General features: G+C 44.4%; 1 protein-coding gene across 2 annotated transcripts; it reads right to left on the bottom strand.

The window, feature by feature from the left end:
- Positions 1 to 980: 980 nt before the first annotated feature.
- Positions 981 to 14,391, bottom strand: kpna3 (karyopherin alpha 3 (importin alpha 4)). Of its 2 annotated transcripts, none has more exons than XM_070439868.1 (16): positions 14,182 to 14,391; positions 11,792 to 11,836; positions 9,948 to 10,037; positions 9,781 to 9,810; positions 9,537 to 9,685; positions 7,502 to 7,587; positions 7,070 to 7,162; positions 6,821 to 6,990; positions 5,981 to 6,025; positions 5,750 to 5,881; positions 4,431 to 4,559; positions 4,099 to 4,203; positions 3,908 to 3,979; positions 3,597 to 3,759; positions 3,352 to 3,446; positions 981 to 3,046 (listed from the first exon to the last, which is right to left on the bottom strand). In XM_070439868.1, the coding sequence occupies exons 1-16, from the start codon at positions 14,248 to 14,250 to the stop codon at positions 2,948 to 2,950; spliced, it is 1,572 nt and encodes a 523-aa protein (XP_070295969.1). In that variant the 5' UTR covers positions 14,251 to 14,391; the 3' UTR covers positions 981 to 2,947. The 2 variants fall into 2 exon arrangements, with proteins under 2 accessions (XP_070295969.1, XP_023995791.1); XM_024140023.2 differs by having other exon boundaries at positions 7,070 to 7,156.
- Between the last annotated feature and the right edge of the window lie 1,483 nt (positions 14,392 to 15,874).

Below are 15,874 nucleotides of genomic sequence, written 5' to 3'. Positions count from 1 at the left end.
TTGCGACGATTTTTTAAAATCAGTTGTGCCAGTTCACACGGGTCTCTGCACTTTCATTGGCTAGAATGTTCTCGCCTGCCGCAAGCCTTTCGAAATTGTTAGAGCGGTCAGTCGACCATCTTGCCACGCCGAATGTAGATTAAGCCAGGAGAGTCAGGAATCAGGACCTTGGACAGCAGATTGGACAGCGATTGACAATAGTATAAATAAAGCATAGTATATTTGAATAGTCAAACTTTTTATATTGTTTGTATATCGCATTTTACAGTGGTGTAAAGTACTTAAGTAGTTTTGGGTATCTGCGCTTCACTATTCATATTGACTACTTTTACTTCACTACATTCCAAAAGAAAATAATGTACTTTTTACTCCATACATTAATCCTGACACCCAAAAGTACCCATTACCTTTTGAATGCTTAGCAGGACAGAACATTGTTAATTCCCCACACTTATCAAGAGAACAACTCGTCACCCCTAATGCTTATGATCTGACCGACTCACTAAATAAATGCTTCATTTCTAAATTGTCTGAGTATTGGAATTTTCTTTTTTTCTTAAATTTACGCACACCCTGGCTATCCGTAAATTTAAGAAAAAAAGAAAATGGTGCTGTCTGGTTTACATAATAAGGAATTTGAAATTATTTATACTTTTGATACTTAAGTACATTTAAAACCCATACTTTTAGACTTACTCAAGTATTATTTTACTGGGTGACTTTCACTTCACTTGAGTCATTTTCTATTAAGGTATCTTTACTTTTACTCAAGTGTGACAATTGGGTACTTCTTCCACCACTGGTATTTTACATTTGTGCGACTGTCCTTCTCTATCAGTTTTTTAGCCCCCGGGAAGAGTAGCTGCTGCTTCTGCAAAAACGAAATGGGGATCCAAATAAACAGTGTGCATTTGCCATGGTTCTCAGTCTACCTAGTGCAATAAACATAAGTTACCAAAATTAAAAAACAAAAGGCAAAATGGATTTCAACTCATTTTCTTTAATATGCACAAGAGTTGAAAGGAACATTGTGAGCCACCTTAAAGAGATATGGATTCTAAAATGTATAAAAAGTAAGACAGAGGCCAAAATGCTATCTGTTGCTTTTTCGTCTTTAGTACATGTTTCGTTAGCAAGTAAAAATCTTGCCCAAAAGCATAAGCTTGTATCAGTTTCTGATACAAGACAAAAAATTCCATTCTTTAAAGTGGCTCTCATTCTATGTCTCTAGAATCTAGATCAATGACTGTACACCAGCTAGACTTTGTTCAKCAGTTGTGAATGGCTAGTCCAAAAAGGCGTGGGCCGCTCCCCTGAAATAATCCCCATTCCTTCTCAGTAGTTAGCAGCCAAAACATAACTACATTAGTCCAAATGTAATTTTYGTTTTTTCCGGTCCTTTCACAAATAAATGCTTGAGGGAAATCAAGACAAAAGTCCAGTTCACAAGAGAATTTTCAATCAAGTCATCGATCACGTTACACGTTTAAAAACAAACTTCCCTGTTAATCTTTTAACAGTAAAAACATTACAGCCTCGCAAAGTGAACCGATCGATGGATGACTGGCAAAATGCAGCTGCTTTGTACAGACCGAACTTCAGACAGTTGGGGAAATACTCTTAAATTGTAAAATTAGATGTAGCATATAGAACAACTGTATGGTCAATGGACCATTGCAATGCAACCATAGCTTTGACTTATTGAAGCAAACATTGCTTTCCACACACAGTAAGCAGAGGGAGGGGTGACTCTGAAGTGTGCATAAGACTGAATAGAAACTGCAGATGTGGAATCTACACAGATGAAATCAGTGTTACATTGTCTTTCTCTGTCCCTCTACCGATATATCTTTCCAAAATATTTCCTCAAATTCTTGAGTCATTAAATTCAATGTCCGACGATATGTCTCCCCTGCAAGAGATGTGTCTTTTGGAAAAGCCCAGTTGAAGCCTGGTTTTTAAGGCTTATTCGTTGTTGAGGGGTTTCTCGTTCAGAGGATAGAACCTGGTAAGAGGGACTGATCCAAAACCCAGTTTAGAGGTTCTGAGGAGAGGTGCGTTTGGTTCCAGCTCAACTCCATTCCCCTTCCCCCTCCTCTCAACCCAAAAACCATTCCACCAGCAAGCCATCCATAGATCAATGCTACAAAGTCTTCCTTGTTATTAATTTCAGACTTTCCCTGTTGCATAATTTTAAATATATATTTTTTGTACTTTAAATCCATTGTTTTTCATGATGATTTCACAACTAAAAGGAAAAAGGRATAATATTATAGTGGTGGGTGGTTGTTGAATTCTGTTCAGTCCACTTGGGAATATGTCAACTGCTCAATTCTCTACCCTCTGAGAAGGGTTTTGAGAGCATTCATTCTCAGTGTTCTGTTCCAAAAAAACTGTAGTTCAATGAGGACTGAATAATTAACAGCCCTTTGATGAGGTCATCAATTAAAATGTTTAACAAAGGACGGCCTAGATGCTGTCCGTACTCCTCAAAAGAGTCAATTAACTCGGAGGTTGAGTGTCTTCAGTCGCTGTGTCCAACGTGCTCTGATCCCAGACCATGAGACCAGACTCCAGAGAAGAGCACGCCTTTAAATGAGACCATTCCTCTTCTTTGCTGATATGATGATTGGTAGAACAAGATCATTGGTCCATGCACACAGATGACTTCAGTCTCTTCAGGGTGTATGTGTGTGTGAACATGTCTGAGTAAGAGGGGATAATAGCAACTTTTTGGCAAMTGCAGGAATGACGGACGAGGCGTTTTCTCTTTCTGGAACATTTATAAGCATCGCTGTGAGATGCTTGAAAAGAGATGGATAACAATGATCCTTCCTTCAGTGCTTGAACTGTTGTTGTTAGTGAGTCAGTGATTGATGTTGGGAAGGAGGTGACTGGAGGGTTCAGAGCAGCTAGAGAGTTAGACCTACTAGGTGGACGWTTGCCTTTAAAACTTGAACTCCTTTGCTTGCAGGTTGGTGGCGGGGTCAAAGTTGAAGGTTCCGCCCTGAGTGGCTTCGGGGATCAAGCTGGGATCCTCGTCAATCTAAAAAGAGAGAAGGAAAAGAAGAAATGGATCAGGGTGGTGCCATAGATGAACAAACACACAGAGTGGAGACGAGATTCATTGTCACTACAGAAAACATAGTTCCATTTTTCATTCGATTTTATATAGAATTATGTAGCAAGGCCTATAGCCGATTCATCTTACCCCATTGACAGAGGAAGTGGAGGAAAAAGGCCCTGCGTTTCTGTAGCACACATCCTACACCCAGCACAGCACTGTCAGGACAGCGCTGGGTTCTAACGGTGTGCAAACTGTAGGGCTTCTGTTAGAGCAGAGGTACTCACATCGTCTCCTGAGAAGTACTGGTCGATGATCTCGAAGGCTAGTTTGTAGATGTCCTCGTTTTCATGCTGCTGAAGGTTCTCGATCTTCTCTAGACCTGATGGGCAGAGAGAAATTAGCATGAAAGTCCATCACAGTGAATCAATCTAGAATGTGTGCTTCACAGTAGCAACACTACACTGTCATACAATGGCAACATGGTGAACTGACACACAAGCACTTCCCCCTCTAACACACACACACTGACCTCCACACTCCTCTATGATCTCAGCGATGGTGCTGGCCTCGTCCCCGGCCATGATGAGGACGTTCTTGAGGCCGTCTAGGACCACCTGAACCACCTGGGAGTCCTTAACAGACAGCAGGCTGCAGAACGGAGGAACCACATTCTGCTGCACCAGGTACTCCACCTATAGGGTCGGGTAGAACATAGCAGATCAGCCTATCAGGGCCTTGCTTTGCCTACAGACAGGTGAACTTAACCAGCCAATCAGGACCATATAAAACACAACGCTGTATGAATTGGGTATTGATGGAAACAGCCCTGGTAGAACATACCTGATCTTTTCTTCCACTTATTGTCAAGTTGCTGATGGCCCAGGCTGCCTCCTTCTGTGTGCCAAAGTCTCCCTGCAGACAAACACAGAGAGAGGTTGTCAGTGGTTAGGGTAGTGTTCCTTACAGATCTCCACAAGAACATTTGGGCTACATAATGCTTCGTAGGGCTACATAAGGGCTCAGTGACTCACCTTAGCCAGCTGGTGGATGATCATGGGCAGCAGGCCAGCGTCGATGACGGCCTGCACCTGCTGCTGGTTGCCTGCTGTGATGTTGGACAGGAACCACACCGCCTCCTAGTGGGCGGGAGGGATACACACACACACAGGAAGCCATTCAGCTGAGAGAAACCCACAGACACGCACACCATGGACCACATGAGTACGACTGAGACCGTTACACAGAAGTATAGATACTGTTGGAAATAAACGACACTGGGGTCCATCCCATTGCAACGGTACAGGACTTAGTTACAGCAAAACAAACATATGCCACCATAAGCATCTAAACGTGTGGCTGTTACCTTGTTGATCTTCTCCTTGGGGTGTGTGAGCAGGTTGGGGAAGTGCGAGAGGACGTCACAGTTGAGCACCACCTGCGTCTGCTCGTCTGTCCCCGTCACAATGTTCCCCACTGCCCTCAGAGCTGCAGTCTACAGGATATGACATCATAGGTGGTTATTAATGACGTCACACATTCCGTACAGTAAGTTCCAGGTATATTACCCTTCCCACAAGCCTAACCTCAACCATTAGAGGGAAAACTGGAAACTGACCTTAGATCAGAATAGGGGCGACTTCATCCTACTTAGGGCTGAGGCGGTCATGAAATTTTGTCAGCCGGTGATTGTCAAGCAAATAAACGGTCATTCACACGGTAATTGACCTTTACTTAAACACATTTAGCATCTCCTGGCTTCCACGCATAGCCTACAAGACACTGATGCAGACCTTTGGAACATCTAATAAATCAATGTAATATAGCCTACACCTTCACAATAAATCCACTATTTTAGACAGCTCTAAAGAAAATGTAGTCTATTTCAGAAGAACAGAATAACATACTCTGAGTTGTCCTTATGTTAGGTCCTGACCTGGCTATGCCATATGGCTGTGGGCTACACTAGTTTAGCAGACTAGATTTACTTAGAATTCCATGGCATTATTTTATAGTATGAAGAACACAATTGAACATAACTAAATTAAAGAAAGGATATTTTCTCCAAACAATTTAAGTTGTTTGCAAATGCGGCTATTCTGTGTTGAGCAATTAAAAAAAAAAAAACAGGTGTAGGGGGGTCGGAACAGGTGTAGGGGGGAAAAAATTATGCAAGCTATGCACTTGTATAGCGAATGAAGGACGCTTTCCCCGTGGTTTATTTTCATGCCAGGCAGGTAGGCTATACTCCTGTTGTAAAGAGAAGCAATGTGCCTAATATTAGGAAAGTTGAGAAATAAATATAGTAGGCCTAGCCAATAGAAAGCTGATGGGATCCTCTTTTTAATAGAAGCCATCACTGTTTTCTCACGCAATTGCATAGCCTATTCAAATGTTGCGCAACATGAGCTCTCATGAAGTGTTTGATTAGATTTTCAAATACATTTGCATTAATTTCAGAGTGATTAGAGGGACAATAGAGTGCTAAGTACCAGGCAATTAGCAAGTTTGGTAGGCTACTAATGAACAGCAGCAGCATCAGAGCTTGAGAAGCCTAGTTACCCTGACTAACGGTCAAGTGGCATTTGACTGCGGACATGACTAATGACCATTGATGTGGCGGTAATACGGTCACCGTAACAGCCCTAATCCTACTTCCAATCAAGGGAAAGGAAGCAGACATACCTGAACTTTGACCTCTTGGTGGCTGAGCAGGGGGACGAGGAAGGGGACGACCCCCGAGTCGATGACCATCTGGATCTGTTCGTTCCCTCCGTCTGTGAGATAGGACAAGGCCCACACTGTATCCACTAGGATCTGACCACAGAGAGAGAGGACGGCGTTAGAACCAGGGAATTTCCATAGGAAATGGCAAAGCAACTAGCTTTGATGTTGTGATAATAGGGGGATACTTACATTTATATCAGTGTGGTATATCAATACACAGAGAGCAGGTAGAATCTGGAAGAGGAGGAGAGAGAGAGTCAGGCATAATGAGTGGAGGCGTACAATGAAGCGACTCTATTGAGCTGATCAAACACACCCAGGGTGTTTTCTGTTTCAGCAGGCAGACACTGCAGACCTCCAGGACCAGGCTAGAGGATGGTTGGGAACAGGGAAGCAGAATGCTAGGCAGCACCCAAAGTCCCAGACCACTTTCCCTAATCAAACCCCCCATCGTCTGATTGTCCTCAGAGCCAAACACATGGAACACAGCCAGAGCTGTTGGGCAAAGGGTTCAGCTAATATTGACGACACAAACGTCTATGTGAAGATCATAATTCAGTCAGATTGGCCTCCCGAGTGGCGCAGCAGTCTAAGACATTGCATCGCAGTGCTTGAGGCGTCACTACAGACCCGGGTTCGATTCCAGGCTGTGTCACAACCGGCCGTGACCAGGAGTCCCATAGGGCGGCGCACAATTGGCCCAGTGTTGTCTGGGTTAGGGGAGGGTTTGGCCGGGGGGGCTTTACTTGGATCATCGCGCTAAAGCAACTCGTGGCGGGCTGGGCAGGCTGACTTCGGTCGTCAGTTGGACGGTGTTTCCTCCAACACATTGGTGCAGCTGGCTTACAGGTTAAGCGGGCTGGTGTTAAGAAGCGTGGTTTTGCGGGACATGTTTCGGAGGACGCATCACTCGACCTTCGCCTCTCCCGAGCCCGTTGCAGCGATGAGACAAGATCGTAATTGGATATTAATGAAATTCAGTTAGATTGAATGACTGTGCTGGGTCTCACACATCTCTGTCTGTCTTACCTCCTGTACTGTCTCCATGGGGGGTGGTGGGTCCTTGTTGCGGCAGAGGTTGACGATGACCCAGGTGACGTTGCGGAGGAAGGTGATGGGGATGGAGGGGTTAATGAAGGACAGCAGGGGCTTGACTACGCCCAGGGAGATTACGTAATCCCTGCACTGCGGTCCATCGCCTGCACGGAAGAACACAGGTGTCATTGACTGGCATCGGCCAGTGTGTGTGTGTATGCATGTGTGTGAGCCATCACTCACCGATGATGTTGCCTAGCGCCCACACGGCCTGTTCACATACGTTCTGGTGAGGAGATTGTAGCAGCCGCAGGAATAGMGGCACRGCATCTGGACATGTAGAGAGAAAGGCAGACCCATATGTTAGACAACGTTGCAGACAACAGAGAGAGACAGAGACATCAGTTAGACAGAGGTAGAGAGAGACATCAGTTAGAGACATCAGTTAGATGTAGAGAGAGAGACATAAATTAGAGGTAGAGAGAGAGATTAGTTAGACAAGAGGTAGAGTGAGGGTCTGGCAGACAAGAGACAGAGAGATGGGGAAGACAGTTGAGAGCAGGCGTTTCTATACCAGGAACCAGATGGATAGGTTGGCTCATATAGACAGGTCCATTATGTATGCCTGATGGGTCAGTTTGAAACTGGGACACAGAAGAACGAGAAACTACTTACTAGATTTGACAACAGCTTGAGTCTGTTGTGACGTCCCTGATGCTATGTTGGTCAACGCCCAGGCAGCCTCAAACTGGAGAGAGGGACTGGGGAAGAGGAGAGAGTAAATGAGCCTAGCTATATGAAGAGACAAACAGAAGCTTGGGGTCACTTAGAAATTCCCTTGTTTTTGAAAGAAAAACGACATTTTTGTCCATTAAAATAACATCTAATTGATCAGAAATGAAGTGTAGACATTATTAATGTTGTAAATGATTATCGTAGCTGGAAACGGCAGATTTTTAATGGAATATCTACATAGGCCCATTATCAGCAACCATCACTCCTGTGTTCCAATGGCACCTTGTGTTAGCGCAAACTGCCTCTAACCAGAATAGAAAGGAGTGGGAGGCCCCAGTGCACAACTGAGCAAGAGGATAAGTACATTGCAGTGTCTAGTTTGAGAAACAGATGCCCCACAAGTCCTCAACTGGCAGCTTCATTAAATAGTACCCACAAAACACCAGTCTCAACGTCAACAGTGAAGAGGTGACTCCGGGATGCTGGCCTAGGCAGAGTTCCTCAGTCCAGTGTCTGTGTGGTTTTGCCCATCTTAATCTTTTCTTTTTATTGGCCAGTCTGAGATGTGGCTTTTTCTTTGCAACTCTGCCTAGAAGGCCAGCATCCACGGAGTTGCCTCTTCACTGTTGACGTTGAAACTGGTGTTTTGCAGGTACTATTTAATGAAGCTGCCAGTTGAGGACTTGAGGCATCTGTTTCTCAAACTAGACACTAATGTACTTGTCCTCTTGCTCAGTTGTGCGCCGGGGCCTCCCACTCCTTTCTATTCTGGTTAGAGGCAGTTTGCACTGTTCTGTGAAGTGAGTAGTACACAGTGTTGTACGAGATCTTCAGTTTCTTGGCAATTTCTCGCATGGAATAGCCTTCATTTCTCAGAACAAGAATAGACTGATGAGTTTCAGAAGAAAGTTATTGGTTTCTGGCCATTTTGAGCCTGTAATCAAACCCACAAATGCTGATGCTCCAGATACTCAACTAGTCTGAAGAAGGCCGGTTTTATTGCTTTTTTAATCAGCCCAACAGTTTTCAGCTGTGTTAACAATTACAAAAGGGTTTTTGAATGACCAATTAGCCTTTTAAAATGATAATCCAAGTTTAGCTAACACAACGTGCCATTGGAAGACAGGAGTGATGGTTGCTGATAATGGGTCTCTGAACGCCCATGTAGATATTCCATTAAAAATAAGCCGTTTCCAGCTACAATAGTCATTTACAACATTAACAGTGTCTACACTGTATTTCTGATCAATCTGATGTTATTTGAAGGGACAAAAAATTTGCTTTCTTTCAAAACAAGGACATTTCTAAGTGACCCCAAACTTCTGAACGGTAGTGTGTGTATATCTATCTATCTCTCTCTCTGTCTCTCTCTGGCGTTGCCTCACGCTCCTGCCTCTATCACCCAACCTCCCCTACCCTCCCCTGTCTACAAAACACATAAATCCCCCACGTCTCCAGCAGCCCTGCGCCTGTCCAAGCCTGACACCCCACCCTGCACATTAAGCCCATCCATTTTCCCCCTCATCCCACCCCCATCCACCAGTCCCTGTCCAGGGGAGTCCCCCCTAATCGCTCCCCATCACTGAAGAGACAGAGCTGTCAGCTGTGGGGCAGCGCTAGAGCAGTAGAGCGGAACACACACTTTCTCTCCTATCCGTCTGTGTGTCTGCAGCCTGCTACAGTGTTCACATCAGCTCAGCCATGCGGAGGAGAGGGAGGGCACACCAGTAGCCCCAGAGCATGACAGAGAATGCAGAGAGACATTGGAGAGAGAGCAGTCTGACACATACGGGGCTAGTCTACCCACTCATTCACGCTCCGGTTTTCAGCCTTCTCTCCTTTCGCACTTCTCCAACTTTTGAACGGGGGCATCACACAGAATTACCACAGGGGCAATTTACCACCCTCATCTTTCAATTACTCTTCCAGGGCAAAGGTGCCCCATACAGTCCCCCCCCCCATAAAGCAGACTTACTTATCGTCCCTCTCCAGGCATTTGACCAGGATGGGTAGGATGCCGGACTTAATCAAGTCGTCGATGGGGGGGTTTCTGTCACTGGACAGGAGTTTTCTGGCTGCCTGCACGGCACTGAGCTGGATGAGTCCATTGTCACTGACAGCATTCTGACAGGAAGGAGAGCGAGAACACAAGATTAGCTCCAACAGTTCAAGATGTATGTACGGGATGGATCAACAACACTGACAGAATGCAGGCTTACCTGTAAGATGGCTTCCAATGTTACATTTTGCTGCAAAACAAAAAACTAGAGTTGTGAGATTTTCTGTAGCTACGCGTTTACATGTTGCAAGGTTAGAGCTAGGAAACATATTCCTGTCATTCCTGAACTTGAAGTCGTAGTGTGAGAGATAATGAGGACTGACTCACCCCTTTGAAGTCAGAGTCTATGTCTGAGTCTTCCAGGCTCTCCTCCTGTGGAACGTTCCTCTTCTTCAGAAGGTGCTCATCTCGTTTGTTCTGGGGGAAAAATGTATATATACATTTTAAGTGTTGAATCCTAGAAGGAATATAGGAGTGAATGCTATTGGAAACATTCACCCACACAGTGAGGGAATAGATTCCCTGCTTGACTCCTACAGGCTAAGACTGCTCCCATAACCTCCCAGTGACGTTAGTGGCAGATATCACGAGGGAGGAATGCATCCATCTCTGCACAGACGGTTCCCTTCTGCAGCACACATACTGCTATATGAGAGAACTGCTGTGGCACTCATCCTACATTAGTGGTTTGCTCTTCTGTAAGGGTAGGACATGGCTTTTTAGCAGAAAAAAACAGAAGTTCTCTCACACTTCTTGTCAAATCATACAGGCCTGTATATATGTTTCTACAAAACTGCTGGTCAGCTCAGATTTCCTGAAACACTTCTGCAAGYCGCATTCAGAGGACACGTTGGGGCCTTAGTGCAAAAACCAAGGGCTCAGAGTAGAGCTGGGAGATATGGACAAAAATCCATACCGCGATAAATTGTCTGAATTGATGCAATAATGATAAGTTCAGAACATTGATGTGCACCACAGTTTAAAATGATCCTTTAAACTACTAGTATGATGCTTGTACATTTTCTCAAATCACCCATTTTAGCAAATGTATTTGATTTCAAACTTCTCTTTTCTCTAATATAGGCTTCTTATCGTAATGAACGATATCAGCTAAATGCGTGCAATAAGTGACCGGTATGGTCGGTGTCAATCATTTTTATTGTATCATCTCAGCTCTAGCTCAAGAGTCATATTCCAGTGGAATGAAAGTCCCCCCCAGACGCTGATCTAAATTCAGTTTGGCACCATCCCCTCTAATAGTCATGGTTCTACCCAGAGAAGCTGCTATAGGGTCATACATCCAGAGGAATGGTCATGGTTCTACCCAGAGAAGCTGCTATAGAGTCATACATCCAGAGGAATGGTCATGGTTCTACCCAGAGAAGCTGCTATAGAGTCATACATCCAGAGGAATGGTCATGGTTCTACCCAGAAAAGCTGTTATAGAGTCATACGTCCAAGACAAGCCTGTGTGTCTGATGAACCTGCTTAATGACCCCTGGCCAGAGCTCTGCGCTTCCGCAGGCCAGGAGAGGGAAACCCTCTCCAAGGCTGAGGGGTAAGACCAGTCCGGCCTCTCTGACAGGGTGGGAGAGCAAGAGAGGGATGACCTAAATACAGCCAAGGCATCCTGACTCTTCAACAACAACCTGAGCATAAGAGGGAGGGTAGTTTCCTCACACATACCTATTTAGAAACAAAACGACTCAGCAGACAGAGCAGCCCATAAGGGGCAGGGGGTGGACCAGGCTGCTCTGTCTCCGCCTATTTGATAAAGAGACTGCAACATTTCCCATCAAAATAAAGATGAATTACTTATATAACCCTGCTTCCACCTAACATCCAAGTCCCAGAGAGACTTAACAGGCTGGAAAAAGGACCTGCATGTATCAATTAAAATGACAGTGCCTGTCTGTTGTGCCACGCATACCAAAATAAGAGGTACATGACAGACACGGCAGCCCTGGAATGGCATCTGTGGAGTGGGCCAAGACACAAACAGAGACCAGAGAGGTGTGGTAGGGTGGGAGAGGTGAAGGGTGAAACTCAAGAGGATAGTGTGGAGATCTAGCCTTTCAAATTTCAGTGTGGGAAGGAGCAGAAATAGGCTAATGGGTTAGTCCATTGGATGCGACTGAACTATAAACAGTCAATTGAGATGCTCGGCTCACCTTTCTCAGCTCCACTGTCACTTCATTGCGATGTCTTCGCATAGTCTGTAAGAGAGAGGAGAACAGTCAGAGAAGAGCCTAACTACTGGAGCATTAAAAAGACAGCCCATACACTCAAACAAACCCCATGCAGTGTTAGTCAATTGGAACTGGCTCCATTTTGTTTACAGACTGGGCTTTAGATTACAAGTGTACTGCTGCATGTTGGCAACAGGCGGCAGAGGATCATGTTAACTTGATTGCCAGTTGGGGCATCCTGGTTCATATTACTAACGCTGTGTAACCTCCCTCATGCAAGCAATGATTCTGTTTACGTTTATCTACCAACTCAAAGGTGTGACCCGCTGCTGCTGGCAAAACCCTGCCCTGACACCCGAACTCAAGGTCGCAGTAAAAATCTGATGTGGTTCCGTATGTGTTTGAAACGCTCCATCTATTGAAGACGGAACACAATGTTTTGTCAACACTGCCTTTTGTGGGAACTGTGTTTAGGGAGGATAGTGAATCAGCCATGAGAGAACACCTGAGAGTGGCTCAGCTGGCCAGCTGGTAGGAGGTAGTCAGAGACCTCTGAAACTCAACAACGATCGATAAAATCTATGGAATTCCAGGCATTTCTCTGGGACACTCATTCCATGCTGGGACAAGAGGGTGACTTCCTGTGAGAGGGAAGACTGCCTCAGCTCCTGGACAACACACCAGAGGTCTTCAACCTTTCTTTACATTTGAATACTACTAATTCTGCATAGCCAATGTTGATTGTGGAGTATCCTGTTATATGTTGGGATTATTATTGTATTGTAACAACGTCATACACAGCAGTCACTGTGGCCCTCTGTGGTTCTGTAACCTACAGCTTTTAACATTCCTTGAAGTCTAAACACAGCCTAAATCTCATTGAAGATGCTGTGTGTGTGTGTGTCCTCTCTGATGCAGTAGAATTCAGCACCATAGGAGCAGGGTGAGTGTGTGTTGCCCTGGCCTGGGGCACTTCTATAGATCTGATAGGTTACTGTGCTTAAAGGATAGGGGCTGTATCTGGACAAGGCCTTTCGTCTCTGACAACAAGTGATCCATCTCGTATTCTTGGCTTAGCTGCTGCAAGCTTGTCAGCGGGGCTGGTGGGTCGTCAGACATGTGCAAGTCACACTGGCCCCAAAACAACCATGTCGCACTTCTGTTTCCTCTCCGCTCAATATAGCACATACCAGATGGACAGTAATCCATCATGCCCTCCATCCGAGATTACTGTGTTTCTAATACATAAGAATATGGGATAGTCAACATGTTATGTAGTCCCAAAAGTGGAATATTTATGTTAAGGATGTGTGATCAATACAGATACAAGGGAAATGGCATGTCCCTTTGAATTAAATGTGTGGCCCTAATCATTGAGTATCGGGTTTTAATTTTACCTTTATTTAAGGAGGCAAGTCAGTTAAGAACAAATTCTTATTTACAAAGACTGCCTACCCAGGCCAAACCCGGACGACGCTGGGCCAATCGTGCACCGCCCTATGGGACTCCAAACACGGCAGGTTGTGATACAGCCTGGATTCGAAGCAGGGTCTGTCGTGACGCCTCTAGCACTGAGGTGCAGTGCCTTAGACCGCTGCATGGTGACAGTAGCATCATTAGCTTTAGTTCCAGATGTGCTATGGTGTTTATTGTGCAACTGCTCTAACTCACTGTTTGTTAAACACCCACCCTGCGGTCACTGGGATATTGAATTGCAAGCTGTTTATTCACATATGAGTTAGTTAGCTGGGTATATTATTATAAACTGATTAATAACGCTGAATCTCAGCTGTTGCAGCCGTGGAAGTTGAGTTGTGCTAGTTGTTTTGTAACAGTTAATGTGCATCATCCGCCCATTTTGACACATACAACTAGCTATAATTAGCTGGTTTGGTTAGCTGGTAAGTGTATCTAGTTCAGTTAAGTTACAGTGACTGACTTGCCAACTCGAAATATCAAATGTCATGCCCATGACCAACATCAAGATAGTTAGTTGTCTGGTGCCTTTTACCAATTATAACTATTACTTTCATTTAGTTTAGTTGATGCCAAGAGTTAATTTCCAAAAGTATATGTTTCTCACAACCTAGCTAGTTGCTAGCACAGAGTTAGCAACTTCCCTGGCTAGCTAGCAGGCCTTCTTGCGAAAGCCGCGCCCGCTCCGCATGATAAACTTTAACTAGTTAGTGAATGTGGATGATATATCATAACCAGCGACACATTATAGAAAAAGAAAACGTCAACAAGGACGGACAATGAATACTGCAGCAACCAAACCGAATTGAGAGCAAGGTAACCCCGAGTGTTCGCTAGCACTCGTTGCTAACGGCTAGTTAGCCAGCCAGCTAACGTTAGCCTAGCTAGATTCTCACCTCGACATCGCGCCCCTTGTTTTTGAAGCTCTTAATTCGGTGGTTATCCAAGTCGGCGTTTTCTGCCATTACTGTCTGTGTTCGGGATGTTTAGCTAGTCCTGCGCTTGAAGCTCCGGTGGGAAAAGAGAAAACGTACTGCTGTTTTGCCGAAGGGTGGCTGGCCAGACGTGATACACCGCGATGGGATAATCTCGTCAAGGAGGAGCCACGGAATCCTGTCAATTGGGGGAGGAGGGCCTATGGCTAGTATGTGTGCATCCCCTGGTGTAACTGACTTCCTTGCAACATTGTTGCGTAATGTTACTAGTTGATACCCTTAAATTGCTGCAATATATCCAGTTGTTTTTTAGTCTCAAATGAAGATACTGTACATTATTACCAAACGACTTGCTAATCAACTATGCTATGGCTGGCTACTTTACACTGATTGCTTGCTGTTGTTGACAGATAGGTTTGATTTGAGCCCAAAGGGAGGACTTGATTATGAAGAATCACTGAAGATCAATGCTTCACACATTAAACAAAAAATGAATTGACTTTACTGTTAATCCACACAAATGTAGCTACACTAATATTTGAACAAAAAACAAAATCACTACTACATTTTGTTGTTTAGCATTGCTTTAATTTACTACCTACAACTAAATAAACATTATCATATTGAACTTGGGGAAACTACAGAAACATATTCTCACATATTACCCCTCCTGTTTTTTCAGATGAGTGCAGATTAAGTGCCACTCACTGTCATTTACTTTACTAAACAGACAGGAGGGTAGTCTGAATAAAAGAGACACAAAGCTAAAACATAAAAAACAATGCAACAAAAAAAGGATAATGCTAATCCCATGTTGAATGAATGTAGATGTAACTTTAGACCAATGTCTACTGTCTGGAGCCAAACCAACCACCTGGGTGGCCAACCTCACTACTCCATTTAGTAACTTTAGTACCACCTGAGGTTTCTGAGGGGAGGACAGCTCATAATTATGGCTGTAACCGAATGAATTGAATGGCATCAAACACATGGTAACCATGTGTTTGATTTATTTGATATTATTCCGCTCCAGCCATTACCAAGAGCCCGTCCTCCCCAATTAAGGTGCCTCCAACCTCCTGTGTTTTATTACTCAATTTTCTCCATTGGGGCTCAATGATCAATCTCAATTTGTGGCTCATATTAGCCCCTGGTGGTAACATTCTGTACTGTCACCAGCCTCTCCAACTGAAGTTATGTGACTGCACTCACCTAGCATGAGATTTGTTTTGTTTACAGTTGGTGTTGCCAGGATATGTTCACTGAATACCACTCCTCTCCTTAGACCCATTCTTGTCTGCAATGATTTAAACTGTCAGTCATCTAAACATGAGTGCCCAGGACTTAATATCATTCAATATTGGAGGTCAAAAATTCACCACTACTCTGTCAACTCTCAGAAGACACCAAGACTCAAGAATAGCTAGGATCCTGGATGGCAAAGACACMGATTTTAAAGTTATCAGTGGACAAGTTTTTGTAGWTAGAGATTGGACTTTCTTTAAATACATCCTGGATTATATGAGGACAGGTCAAATCACCTTGCCAGCAGAATTCTCTGACTACAATGGCTTGGCTCAAGAAGCACAGTTCTACGGTTTGCATCCATTGGCACTTTGGGTTGAGAGGAACATCCATCGATCCAGAGTTGAGG

The sequence above is a fragment of the Salvelinus sp. IW2-2015 genome, unplaced genomic scaffold (genome assembly GCF_002910315.2).
Source record: "Salvelinus sp. IW2-2015 unplaced genomic scaffold, ASM291031v2 Un_scaffold1986, whole genome shotgun sequence".
NCBI lineage: Eukaryota > Metazoa > Chordata > Actinopteri > Salmoniformes > Salmonidae > Salvelinus > Salvelinus sp. IW2-2015.
This window is presented reverse-complemented; position numbering and strand designations above follow the sequence as displayed.